The sequence below is a fragment of the Falco rusticolus genome, chromosome 1 (assembly GCF_015220075.1).
Source record: "Falco rusticolus isolate bFalRus1 chromosome 1, bFalRus1.pri, whole genome shotgun sequence".
NCBI classification, from domain to species: Eukaryota; Metazoa; Chordata; class Aves; order Falconiformes; family Falconidae; genus Falco; species Falco rusticolus.
In genome coordinates, this window is record NC_051187.1 from 59,522,646 (window position 1) to 59,536,974 (window position 14,329).

Genomic DNA, 14,329 nt, shown 5'->3' on the forward strand with positions numbered 1-14,329 from the left:
AGCTTTTAGGATTTTGAAGGAGTTTCAGGATATTTTATGTATTTTTAAAGTTTTGGTTCTCACAATCAAATGAATTTGTAGGAAAGACAGCTTTTGTTTTAGTAGTAGTATGTTTCTAGTGCTTGTGACCACGCAGCAAATCCTGAAAATGAGATAAAATGCACCCTGAAGCTTGACACTTGGGAGGCACGTAAAACTGACTAAATATTTGTGGTCATTTCTCATAATTTCTAAGTCAATCTCATGGCTATATAGGTCTGTTGTATAACTTTCAAAAAATACTTCAGTGATGTGAGCAATAGATTTATTCAGGATGGAAAAGATGACTGTGTATACATCTATTTATGAATGGTAGTATGTGCACTCTTGATCATTCTCAGATTTTGAGAATAAATGTCTTCTGTTGTGTATGTATGCATCTGAAGTTTGGCTTTGTAGCGTGTAACTTATTTAAAATATATGGTGGGTTTTTTTTGTAAAAAATTGTTTTTACAGCATTTTTTAAAAGCTCTGGAATCTAGGCTTCCTATTAATTTTTAGTATTAAAGAAAGTGCCATGCGATATCCTTATATAGATTTCCTTGAGGAACTTTGGAACACTTTATGGATGGTAACTAATGCGTTGTCTCTTAGAAGGAGTAAAGAGATATTTTATTAAAACAGTCTTGAAACATGCTGGATATGATTTGAAACAGAGTGTGTTCTGACAGAATAAAGAATGAGGTGGTTTAACTGATCCCTTTCAGGATACATTTGAAGGTTAAGCAACTACAGATCTCGGCTAATCTGATGTAATCTGCTGTTACTAAATGGATGTCTACATTCACATTTGTAGCACACTGCACATGAGTGCCTAGGAATAAAGTTTTCAATTTTTGTCGTGTCAGTTCTGCTGGGAGGAAGCCATGTATCTGTTTATTTACTTCTACCTCCTAATGAACTTTTTAGAAGAAGTGCATGGGTTTTGTCCTTCACAATGCACTTGCGTTTACCATGGCAGAAGTGATGGCACTGGAACAAGGTATATATTTTATTATTTGTTATACAAGGCAATTTATAAGGGAAAGGGTTGAAGGAATTGCATTCTTATACGTTGCAAACTAGTTCTAGCATAGTTGAAATAAAGGCATATTTTACACTGGTGTTACATGGCTAGCAACATTCCTGAATAGGAGCAGATGGTGATTATAGCTTTGTACTTAGCAAATAGCTACTCCAAATCTTTGGTTTCTGCAGAAAACAATTTCTTTCTGCTCCATGATTTTCCTGCTATTGTAATGTCCTTTCTATTTCTATAATCTAGTTGTCTACTGTAAGGTGATTCTGGTTTAAATAACACAGTATTTTCTTCTTTTTTAATCTGCAGGAAAATCTCATAATTTTTGGTAATAAAGAGGTTTATTTGAAATTTGATGATCTGGATATTGCCATGTCAATTTTGGGAGATACTGTTTGTCATTGCTATTTATTGTCGCGAAGTATCTAGTATAAAGCTGCAGGAGAAGAAAGTAAAATAGAGGAAGAATATAGAGAAAAGGGGAAAAAAATCAAAGATAGGCTTATTGTGGGGAGGGGGATCTTCAAGCTAATATGTGCAAACGATGTACCCCAAAGAAACGGAAACATACTGGTTCTTGAAAATGCTGAGAAATGCTGTTTTACTGAACTGAATGGGAGCAAAAAATTCTTAGCATCTCTAAAAAGCAGGTCATTTCCACACAGACACCAGAAAGAGGGCTAGAAACCTCTCCTTTAGAGAAATATGCTAACATTTTTAATTTTCAGTCTATTCTGAAAGGTAAATATAGACAAATACTATTGAATCTTGGTCATGCAGAAAAATTAAAATTAGTAATCCAATATTCTGAATTTTAGTAAAACAGATGACATGCAGTTCCTACTTGAGATACATGCACATATTATTCCTTACACAATAGCTTCTGTTTTTCAGTTGTCAATGGAATGATGGGCAGAGGATGGTGGTTACCTGCTTTAGAATAAAGCAAGTCTAAATGTTTTAGGAAAGTATCATTGCTATTTTGTATAGAAACTTTATTTGTCTCTTCAATTTTTAAATGCAGAGAACTGTCCTTGATTTGGCGTTTTTTATTCTGCTGGTAGTGTTGCAGAAAGTAATAGCATTTGCATTAAATCTGAAATATAAATTTCTCAAAGAAATTAAGAAATGCTATGTGTGTGGTTTTTTGGTTGTTTTTTTTTTTTTTTTTAATGGTAGGTCTGTGCTCTGTAACGATCCTGACATGTATGAAATCCCTGTGAATGTTCCTGTGGACACTGTAAAACTTCGTATAGAGAAAACTGTCATACGAAGGATTCCAACTGAAGCCTTTTACTACCTAGTAGATCTCAAATACCTGTGGGTAACTTACAACTGTGTAGCCAACATTGATATCAGCAGTTTCTATAACTTGAAACAACTACATGAGCTACGGCTGGATGGTAATCTGCTTTCGACTTTCCCTTGGGAGTCGCTGGCAGAGATGCCCAACCTAAGGATTCTTGATTTACACAACAATAAAGTGACCAGCATTCCTGCTGATGCTGGCCGGTACCTGAGAAACCTCACCTACCTGGACATATCCAGCAACAAGCTAACCACCTTGCCGTCAGACTTGATGGACATTTGGCCCCCCTTCTCAGAAGCTCTCCTGCCCAAGAACACAGATGTTCTGGTGACCCAGAGAGTCATTTTGGGTATGTTAAACAGCCTGTCTCATTCCCTATTAAAATACACCTAAATGTTAAGTTGCAAGTGAGAGCAGGTAGAGGACCAGCCCTGGGATTCAGGAGAGTGTATCTTATCCAGGTCAGTCTTCTGGTTTGTTCTATGATTATTTACTTATTTATTTTCAGTTGGTGACAGAAAACTATAAGCGGAGATAGTGATCTCCATGTATGTTGTTATCTTAAGGTAATACACCAAGTAAATTCTGTGAGATTTCAGTATGCAGGAATGCAGGCCATACGGAATACTCAATATCCATACAAATGTAGGACTTCCAAAAATTGTGTTTCTCATGACATTTCCCTCATCACTGTATGTGGCTGCAGCTGCAAGCATGTCCATTTGCAACTTTTTTCTCTAGTGGCTCCTGATGTTCATATGAAGCCTGCCCTGAGATACAGCGCTGCAGGTAGTGTTAGTGCCCCAAAAGAGGGCAGCTCTGCTCCCCCCATGACTCCTGTTAACCTTGTATTGCTCTAAAGCTGACTGATGATCCTGAATTTTTTCCCTTTTTACATGTTGAATATGAGAGAGAATTGGGATCTGATCCCTACAACTTCACAGTATTTTTTATAATATTTAAGGTAAGTATTTAAGAATAGTTTGACCAGAACCTGATTTTTTTTCATCATTTTTTTTCAACTTTCACAAACAGAACAGATGTGATAATATACTAGACTTTGTTCTTTATCTTCCACTTTCTCTCCACTTCCTAGTCTTGCAAGTAACCCCTTTCTCTTCTGCAGTCTCAGAGCATGGCTGGAACAGCTCTATCAATTGTGTTCTCTTCTGCTGCTGTTTCAATGCACGTTTTGACGCTGTTGTAGTGTAGTGTAGCAGGTGGAAGGGAGGAAAACCAGCTGGCTCTCTGCTGCAGTAGTTCTATACCCGCTGGTAAAGATCTGCCCTGCATTGTACTGCCCAGTATTTTCAATTCCTTGGTCTACATCTCCACTATTCAGAGTTCATTTTTCAGCTGCTTTGTTTCACAGCAAAAGCTGCAATCTGAAATTCTTACTCAGATGAGGTGTAACACGTAACTTCATAGATCAAGTAGGCTGAATAGGTTGCTTGCGTGGTAACTGTAGGCTTGCAGCCTTAATAGGATCTTTGTTTATTTGGGATTAAAAAAAAAGAAAAAGCTGTTAAGTTAAGCTCAGTACCCCTTTCCCTGTCCCCACACAGAAGGCTAAAGGAGGCAGTAAAGTAGGAGCTGACTGTGCTAGATATAATCCTCCTGATGATCTTGTGGGATTCCCAGAGGTTATTTGGTTTTCTTGTCTTACATAGCCCTCACCGCTTAAAAAAACAAAAAAAAAGAAGCAAACAAAAAAACCAACCCAGAAAACAAACACTAAAAAAAAACCCTGACCACACATACTCTTCTCCCCTTCCCCCTGTCAACTCTCTGCAGGCTTTGCTGGTGCAGGCACTTTGCCAGCCTCCTCTAGTCCTGGCAAACTCTCTGGTGCCAGCATTGGGTTCTCTAGAGACCTTTGGATTATTTTCATTTATGAGCTACGGACTGGATTAGAACACAGATCTCCAAAGGGGAACACACGCTGGGTTCAAACAGCGCCTCGCTTGTCTTGCTTGTTAGGTGCTGAGGGAGGCTCTGTGCAGTCAGTATGGATTTGGATCTGAGAATGCAAAATGCCAGGTAGTATTTTCATTGTGTTGTGTTCAGTAAATCTGTCTTAGGTGAGCTGTGGAATAATTGGCTGAATTTTCTTTCATTGACACCGTAGCCTTCTGATGAGTATATCCCAATGCAGACAGCAACATAAGAAACTCTATAGTGAATGAGAAACCATCCCTGTCCTCTGGAGATTACAAAGAGCAATGCTCTTTATGTCATGGCTTATTTTCACAAGCTTACTTAGTCTCCACTAAGTGTTAAGTTTTATTATCCATATTACTGGAGTCTGCAAAGTAGTAGTTATACCACGCACACTCACTGCTGGAGGCTCATCCTTAGGCTGCTGTTGATGGACTGTTACAAAGCAGTTGTTTTTCAGGAATTAATGGCTGATAGAAACTATTAGGCCAGAAGGGTGACCTAGATGTTGAGATGTCTCTATAATGCTCCAACCAGAGGAGATGTCAGCTTAGAACAACAGGAGCAAGATGTGCGCTGTGGCATATTTTCTACTTTGACACCCCTCCTATCTGCTGGGATTGCTGGAGCCTGGGGAGAAGCATAGCCCATAGGTACTGTGCTCCTCCTCTGATATGGAGAGAAGTATCACAGAGGTATGTGATCAGGAAGGATTTTGAAAAGGCCTCTAGCCTGCTGGGATGCAGATCCAGGTGAACTGAACTGTTCCAGTTAAGTCAGCGCTGTTCTTGAAGTCTGCAGCCAGAGTCTTCTCTGGTAACCTTCTCCAGTGCTTATCCATCAGGGTAGTGAGAAAGTTTCTCTTAATATCTAACCTCAATCTCCCTTACTGCAAACTAAGCTGGTTACCTCTTGTCCTTCACAAGATAGACATATAGAAAAAATAATTACCATCTCTTATAGTAACCGGTCATATATTTTCCTTCCCTGTTCGCTGCCTTAACTAACCATACCATGCCTTTCACTGGTTTCTTATTGACTGTGAGGGTTTTGGTTTTGCTTTTTTCACATTTTCTGCCATAGTTGTACGTTACTTTTGGACTCCTTTGGGTTTTTTGTTTTTTTTTTTTTTAAAAAAGTTTCTTTTAAAATGTGATGGCCACAATAGCATGCTTCAATGCTCAAGAGTGTCCTATGTGTTCCAGCTGTTCTCTGTGGGAGCATTCAGGCTGACTGATCTATGTGCCTACACGGAATGGTAACTGCAGCCCGAGCTTTGCTAGATGCTAGAACCCAGAGCAAATAAATGCTGGTTTTGTCTAGTCAGGAAAATGGCAGTCAGATTCTACTTAGTGTAAGCAGTTAGGGCTTAGGCTGGCTTCTCTCTTAGTTCTGGCAAAACAAGATTGTCATTTGTATTTAATTAACAAGACCAGCAACATCAGTGCCCCAGACTCAAATGTTTGTACATATGTATTTCTTAACACCAGGAGGAAATTCTATCTTTGGTGTCTTGACTGAGCATCAAGAAGGTTTCATGTAAGAAAAGGTTCAGGTTCCCCATGTTTACTTCAAGGACTCTTGGAGGAGCCATGGATTGCTTTTGCCAGGGGAGTGGCAGATTAGTATTTCCTTATTCCAATTAATAGTGTCTGTACTTAGGGGTTTGGGATGTTTTTATTACCTCCCAGTGAATGATATTCCTCTGTGTGAACACTACGCTAAATGAAAGAGGGTCAGGGAATGATTCCTGACCTTATGGCTAGGTGGCTCACTGGCTGTCATCCGCAAAGTTTATGGCCAGCTCTCCTTAAAGCTCACTGAATTCCACACTTTCTAAGATTTAGCCCCTGGTTTTCTGTGGGCTCTATGGGATGCTGCAGTGACTCTAAAATGTAACTGGGTGTGGGGCTGTGTTTTTTCTTCAGACTGCCTGAAGTAATGTGAGGGTTGCATTGCAACCCATAGAACTGTGCTTTTGTCATATGAAATAGCAAGGGTATGTTGTATGCCTGATGGGCTGATAGGCATGCAGGGTAGTTTGGAGGTGCAAAGCCTGCTGCATTTACACTGGGGGCAAGAACAGGGTAGAGCGAGCAGTCCTTGGTGTGTTCTCATCCACAAGCATTTCAGGGAGCAATTCCTGGAGTGCAAACTGTCCCTGGAGCCATTTCTGTCTTTGTCTTGGAGAGTGCCCTTTGGAACAGTTCAAAACAAAGCTGTAGAGTGAGCTGACAGTTAAGCAGTGGAAATGATCGAGAGACCAGTGTGTGAGTTCACCTGGCCCTCTCTTGGTTACCTCTGGAGCTATAGCCTAATACTTTGATCCAAGGCACAGCTAAGTTTCAGCATTGGCTGCTGTACAGAGATTGAAATTTCTGGCGTGAATGGTGGCAGTAGCATTTTCCATATGGAAAATTACCTCTAGTGAGTCACTGAGAGGAACAGAGGAATCCAGTATTTGATAGAGTGGGAATTAGATGAGATCTTGTCTCTATTGCATGTAGAGGTGCCATAAATTTGAAATGCTGCAGGTCCATCAGGCTCCCAGCCGTTATGCTGGGTCATTGGGTATATGCTGCTTTTCCTGAAACTACTTCCTAGCAATTACCGTGTGCAGGAAATGCTGGGACACATTGTAGGGACTTCAGTTGGGGGAGAGCCTTGGGTAGGTTGGCCCAAGCTGTGGTGAATATTTCCATTGGCCCAAAACTTGAATATTTCACATACTGCCATTTTACAGCAACTGAAAAGCAGTATATTATACAAGTTATGGTCTGAGACTGGTTACTGATTTACAAAGGAAATTTCACTCGTAGCTATTTAGAATGCTAAAGTCCATATTGACACAGTATGGGGAAACCTTGCTTACTGACAAGACTGCAAAAATGTGCATCCACAGACACACACATACATATATTTGCCATTGTACATGCAAGCATACATAAAAAGGTATGAGAGTAAATTTAAAACATGCTAAATATAGAATCAAGGTTTTTAGAGCAATTTATAATCCATATTTAATGTTAAAATACACTGCATTAGTATATTGCAAAGTGTGAATATTTATCAATGTTTGTTTTGCTTTGGTTAGTATTTCTTTCTCAGGTCAACAAGCTGCCTTAATATTTCTGCAAAAGAATCCAGCATTTATAAAGACTCAGTGTTCCATCAGATACACAGGCTGTTGGAGACTTAGAATTATTTTTCTTTTCTCTTCTTAGGAAATTCTTGTCCTGAGGGGATTCCATCTCATTCCTTTATTAAAGCTCTCAGGTTTTTCTCCAGTTTCTTAGTATTCCCCCCTTTTTTAACCCTTTTAAAATTCTTTCCTATATTTGTTCTCACTTTTTTACCATGTTGTAAACACAAGCTGTTAAATTTTGGAATACCCTTTGTAGTTTGGAAACTAAGTTTGTGTTCCCATTTCCATTCTCTTCAATAGCTAACTGAAGCATAATCAAATTCAATGTTTTATCCTTGCTTCCAACTCAATATTATTTGCATTTTTTCATTTTGGGGATCCATGTGACTTGATGACTTACAATGGCTGTGCATCTTTGCTAAAAATAATGTGACTACTGTCAGATATTGGCAAGACACAGATAAAGGCAAGGAAGGAACTCCTGCAGCTATATACATTATATGTATTTATATGTAAGCTCTGTTTCTTTAGCCAGTTTGACTGCGAAGTGCGATGGATGGGGAAGATGAAGTGACTAGCAGAAATAATGCACTTTCTATGCACCAGAGCATGGAAGTGCAGAGTCTTCTGGGACTACAGCTTTCTTCTAAAGCTGGAACCAGGCCATCAGAATGGTCTGAGATGGTCAAACCTGTGTCCCAGACTGGACTAAACAACCATCCAGTCTAAGGGCTATTAATCTCTTCTTCATTGTTCTTCCTATTTTGTCAATTTCTGATACTTACTGTAAAAACTTTGGGTCTTCGTTGGGACACTGGGAGAATATGAAGACCATGTATTTATTTATATATATATATATAAAAGGAGAAATTTCTTCACAAAAAGGGTTTTCAGGAACTGGAACAGGCTGCTCAGGGAAGTGATTGAGTCACCATCCTTGGAGGTATTTAAAAGACATGTAGGTGTGGCACTTAAGGACATAGTTTAGTGATGGACTTGGCAGTGCTATGTTCACAGTTGGACTTGATAATTTTAAGGGTATCTTCCAACCTAAATGATTCTATGGTTCAGTTTGAAAGGCCTTAAGCGCTGCTAGTAGTATTAGAAACAATAATAAACCCCATGCTTTCCTGCAGTAAAGCTTGCAGGGTGCAGAAGGTCACAGAAGAAATATTTTTGGTAGTGTTCGGTGTAAGGGAGGATCTGCTGCCTGGTATGTGGGATGGGAGCCCTACTGATGCTGCAGATCTGTTCTGATTAATGCTGTGGACCCAAAGTTCCTGCCCTGCTGCTGGCTTGTAGCACAGCTGCCCCATGCTTCTGTCCTCTAGATAGCACAGGGGCCACACTGGGAGTTCACATGCATTTTAGCAACTTTTATTACAGAGGATCTCTGGCAGTTGAGCCTTGGTTCAAGGGAATTCTGTCTTCCCTTTTATACCTTAGCGGAGTTTAATTTTCAAATGCTTATATAGTCTCTTTCTTAGTGTAGTGAGGAAAACTGACCCCTTATAAACAAGTGAGAAAGGAAAAAAAAAATACTACAGGAGTATCTTCTCAACTTGTTCTAACTACAAACTAAAGCTTCCCTAATTTAGAAGATGAGCACAAATAGTTACATACATGTGCTTGATTGGGCTGAATTTTTATGAGCACAAACAGTTGATGTGCCTAGACATAAATGGAAAACATTCAAATGGTGTCTCTTTTGCTTATGAATACATGTGAGGTTCACAGGAAATTTTAAATATTTTTTTAATAATCTCTTAAAGCAGTTGCTGATAGACTTTCCTTGGTTTCTCCTTCTCTGTTCCAGCAGACAATAAGTAGTGAATAGATGTAAAATCTCTTATGTCTGGAGGGGGTGAAATTGGATTGTGATGTCAAAGTCGTGGAATCTCTTCAGGTCAAGTCTTGTTTTAAAGAGCAGGGATTAATTGGAGTTTACCACAGTTTTAACCAATCACTGCCATTGTGCTTAAAATAACCTAATCTTGGTCAGGCGATAAAACAACGCAGTAATTAATTATTCATGTGTTCTTTCATCTACAGGTTTCTTCCAGAACAAAAAGCAGAGTTTTTCCATCAGTTATTTTGACATTTCCCAAAAATACAAACTGAATAATATTAGTAGGTTAGGTGGTTTGGGGTTTTTTTTTTGCTTTCATTTTGGTTACAGTGAAGGGTTTTTACATACCATCACTTGTTTCAGCCTATAAATTCTGTTTGTTCTTAACACTCCCACCCACCCCCCAAAAAAACAATGGTATGCCCAAAAGTATATAAGTCAAATGAGAAAATATTTCAACTCATGGATGATATGCTGTGTGGTGTTTTGCCTGGTGAAGCCGCTGTTGCTCTATGAAGGTCAGCATAGCCGAGTAATCGATACCAGCTGAGGATTTAGGCTTATATTGCTCTGAAGTGGCTTCTCTCTTTCACCATAGCAAGTTCACCAAGAGGGAGAAGCCTTTCATTCAAAGACTTTGGAATCAAGAAACAAATGTTATAGCCTCTAACAGAGGAGGAGAGATAGTGTTCTTGTGTGCCATCATAAAGACATTGTAGCCATTGGGGGGGTTTCAGGGTCCTTCCTATTTTCTACTCTTCTGCTATTCTTTTTGAATGTGTTTCAGAGGTTGTCCTAAATTGAAGCCATATTTCTAGGAATACTGGTATAGTTCAGAGCTAGATAAGAATTTTACTGGTCTAAAGCTTTTTCTCCTTAGCCTTTATCCTTTTTTCAAGGGGTAGAGATGCTGGTGTAAGATCTCAACTCTTAAATCATCATGTTCCCTACAAACGTTGAAAACAGGCTCTGTAAAGATCAAACTGTAAAAGCCCAAAGAAAGACTAAGAGCAGAGCAGAGTGACAGGATGCAATAGCCCTGAGAAGCTATCTTTCCAGAAGGCACAGGCAGGTGAAAATGTATCATCAGTCTTAAGACATCTTTTCAAAGTGTTTTTTCCTAGATAAACGGCAAAGCTAAGCAAAGGTAGTGCCAGTATATTACTATGCTCCTGTAAATTTCTGTGAAGAAAAATTTTAGCTTAATAAACATTCATACTGTTCTTCCTCACCTCTGCAAAAACCATTAGATCCCCCACCATCAGATGAACAAAAAAGACAAATTGAACGAGAAAAGTTTAACTCAGAATAGGTCCATGGCCCCCCTTGAATGTACTTAGTTGCAGTCATGTGTCATAATATAATCACAATATATTGCCTGACAGCTTTATAATTTGTTCTTCTTTCTCCGATTCCCTCTCTGTTTCAGGTTTGCAGGACAACCCATGGTTTTGTGACTGTCGCATTTCGAAGCTAATTGAATTTTCCAAAATTGTGGACAACTCGGTTGTACTTCTTGATCCATTGGTTTCATGTAGCGGACCTGAGAGTCTGGCAGGAATCTTGTTCCAGAGAGCTGAGTTAGAGCAGTGTCTTAAACCATCCGTGATGACATCAGCAACAAAAATCACTTCCCCACTGGGAAGCAACGTTCTGCTGCGCTGTGATGCGACTGGGTACCCAACACCGCAGCTTACTTGGACTAGGTCAGACAATATACCGGTGAACTATACAGGTATAGTTGCTCTTTTATAGGAAATGGGAGAGCCTGAAATTGTTGGGTTGCTTGTGCTTTGAGATCATTACAATGAGTAACAATGGACCAGGTACTGCACCAAGCTGGCAATTGTGCCTGTGCAACAGCTGTTACGAAATTCATTCTCTAGGTCTTGGTCTGAACAGGTCCAACAGGTTGTTCTAGTCTGGATGCGGTCTGTGATAAGAACGGTGTGTGGAGGGGGGAAGTGGATGAAGCGGAGGAAGGATAAAGGAAAATGGAGGCTGGGATAGTGGGGCCTTAACTCAGAAGGTGAAAAACGGGAAGGAAAATTTGTTAACTGGAATCGCCGTTTTGGTTCAAAAAGTTCATATTAAAAAAGCTAGTGAGGCCATAACTGAGCCACTTAAAACTCAACATTGTAAACAGGATTTTCCAAAATCACATTTTCTATGTTATTTGCAAATGTTTCTTGTCTATTTGCAACATCTGTCTTGAATGCTAAAGTGGCTGTGATTGCCTGATGTCATTTTGGCTGCTATGATAGATATTTATGCAGTAACTTACATGTAAAAAATGTTTCGTGTTTTTTTCATTTTCATTTCATTCATAACATACAACTACCAAGTAGTCAGCAGTTATCTTAAATCATACATCTGAAGAAGGTAGTAGTCCAAAGTACTGAAATATCTTAAGACAAAGGTAATTTCCAAAAATGTTTTAAATGGCTAATGTGTTCAGTGTCACTTGAAGTAGTGAGACTTTTATTTCCTAGTCACTTAACAGCTTTAAGATATTTGATTTCTCTTTATGTGGTTTTGTTCTACTTAGGGAAATTGCAAATTATATTGTAATTCCTCCAGACATCCAATTCCATTTTGAGCACTGAGCACTTTTTCTGCAATAATATAATATGGCAGGGAGTTCCATAGCTGGTGTGGTTTGATTTGGTTTTTTGATTTCTTTTTGTGTGTGCCTTTTTTTTTTTTTCCTTTAAACTAAGTCTAATACATGTGATTCCTTCGGGCAGAAATAAGGGAAGAAGTAGTCTAATAATGTTTACTTTCTCTTTAGCTCCCTCTTATAATGTTTTACTCTTTGCATTTTCTTGTAGTAATTCAAGAAACACCCGGAGAGGGTGTCAGGTGGTCCATAATAAGCTTGACAGGGATTTCATACAAGGACGCAGGAGAATACAGATGTAAAGCCAAGAACTTAGCAGGAATGTCAGAAGCTGCTGTTGCTGTCACAGTGGTTGGTGTAATTACTACAACTGTGTCCCCACAGAAGTATGTAAGGAAGCAAGAGGCAGAGGGACAGAATACAACTCAGGAGGAATCCAAGCAGGAACCTGAGCAGACAACCATACCTCTTCTCACCACAGCCACCACCACAGCACTGGTTAGCACTGAAAGATCAACGAGCATCAGGCTTACTGACAAGAAGCAATCCAGGCCTGTGATAGATGGAAAGAAAAATCCAAAGGCAGTGACAAATGGAAACAAAAAGCAGGCTGGGGAGGTAAGCAAGAAGGGTGAGGAGACGAAACAGACTGGGGAGGTGAGCAAGAAAGGTGAGGAAACTTCATTGAATACAGCAGGTATGGATGAGCAGAATGTTACTGTAAAAAACCTAAGGGTGATCAGTGAAACTGATGAAAGAGTGACCTTAACTTGGAAAACTGTCAATGCCACAAGCAACTCTGCAGTGACTGTGTTATACTCAAAGTATGGTGAGAAAGATATGTTGCCTCTGAGCACTGATTCTAGCAAAAACAAAGTCACGATTGATGGTTTGCAACCAAGTACTCAATATATGGCATGTGTCTCGCCCAAAGGAGTGCCACCTACAGAAGAGCAGTGCATTATTTTCTCCACTGATGGGTTAAACAATGAAGAGAGCTCTCAGTTTTCAATTCTGATATTGGCCAGCAGTGCAGCATGTGTGGTTGTTTTACCTTTGATACTTTTCTTACTCTACAAAGTTTTAAAACTTCATGTGAAACCAAAAACTGCCAAGGAAGCTGAACTTGCAAAAGAGACCTATGTGAAATTTGAAACACTATCTCTGAAGCCTCGAACAGTAAATACAGGAGAGCAGCTCTGGGCACGAAGGTACACAGATGAGTCGGAAAGACTTCTCCTTTGTTCTAGGTCAAGCATGGATTCTCAAATGACCTTCAAAAGTGAGGGTTCTAGGTCTGAGTATCTGTGTTGAACATGGGTGACGGTGGAGGAGATGGCATATACAATAGGTAAAATTAATCCAGAATGATGATACTGCACCTGGAAGCAGGTTGGTGCTAGGTGGTGGTCACAATATGTTATCTGATGTAATACAGTCTACTGGACGGGTAGGGTGGTGGGTGGGAGGGAGAATAGAAGAGAGATGTTGCCTCTTCATTTTCTTTTTTTATGTTTGTGACTTTGCATGTGAAGGAATGATGTTCTTCAAAAGATAAATACATCATGAAATGGTTGCCGGGTTAAAGATCTTCTATACTTTGTTTTCATTAAAACATCATTCTGTTTTCTCTTCTCTCATTTTACTGTATGATGTGCTAGTTGCATGTATCAAACATTAATCACAACTTTCGTGAAAACTTACGTACTTAAAAATAATAGGAAAACGGTTTACATCTATTGAGGTCAACATTTTATTTAAAAATTTGAGTTTTCTTCTGACATCAGCTTTGAGATGTCATTCAGCTCTGTTTGTACAGTATCTTGGACTGGAGTTATTTTCGGGCCAATCAAGGCTGAAGCTAGGTAGCCATAGCTTATGGACTCTTGAGAGGTACAATACACATATCGTCATTTTGCAGATGCTGTGGCAAAGGTGCTTCTGTAGTGTTCTGAAGCTCAGGTAAGATATAATTATGAGTAACTCTGTGAGAGATACTAGATATTAATAATGTTAACTTACATCAAATGATCTTATTGCGAAATCTCAGCCTTAGAATTTACTTGGATGCATTTGTCTATATACCTCAATTCCAGAAATCTGTACAGAAAATTTCGTGGCACTGTGTAATACAACACACACTCATATTACATAGATTTTGCACAATATTATGTACTACAGTGTAGTAATATAATACATTTCGAGATACAGTATGAGGAGGTCTTGTCCTCAGGTCATGTTGGATGTGTAATGAAGTTTGATGAGCATAGTGAAAGTTAATTGTGAACATGCTTCCCAATGTTTAAAAAAATCAGGTATTAATAGTAACGATGAATGCAGAATTGCCTATTAATGATAATAATGAATTGTCTATTCTAAGGCTGCTTTTTTATTGCCTGAAGTAAATAACA

The 14,329-nt window shown here is 39.2% G+C and overlaps 1 protein-coding gene across 1 annotated transcript; it reads left to right on the forward strand.

The window, feature by feature from the left end:
• Positions 1-545: 545 nt before the first annotated feature.
• Positions 546-13,551, forward strand: LRIT3 (leucine rich repeat, Ig-like and transmembrane domains 3). Its single transcript, XM_037381086.1, has 4 exons — positions 546-1,021; positions 2,237-2,715; positions 10,728-11,033; positions 12,130-13,551. The coding sequence occupies exons 1-4, from the start codon at positions 906-908 to the stop codon at positions 13,230-13,232; spliced, it is 2,004 nt and encodes a 667-aa protein (XP_037236983.1). The 5' UTR covers positions 546-905; the 3' UTR covers positions 13,233-13,551.
• Positions 13,552-14,329: the final 778 nt, after the last annotated feature.

Excerpts from the sequence above, each read along its gene's own strand:
- LRIT3 (XM_037381086.1), top strand. The coding sequence starts at position 906 with ATGTATCTGTTTATTTACTTCTACCTCCTAATGAACTTTTTAGAAGAA. Across the intron at positions 2,716-10,727 it reads GACCCAGAGAGTCATTTTGG|GTTTGCAGGACAACCCATGG; the intron begins GTATGTTAAACA and ends TCTCTGTTTCAG. Across the intron at positions 11,034-12,129 it reads TATACCGGTGAACTATACAG|TAATTCAAGAAACACCCGGA; the intron begins GTATAGTTGCTC and ends ATTTTCTTGTAG.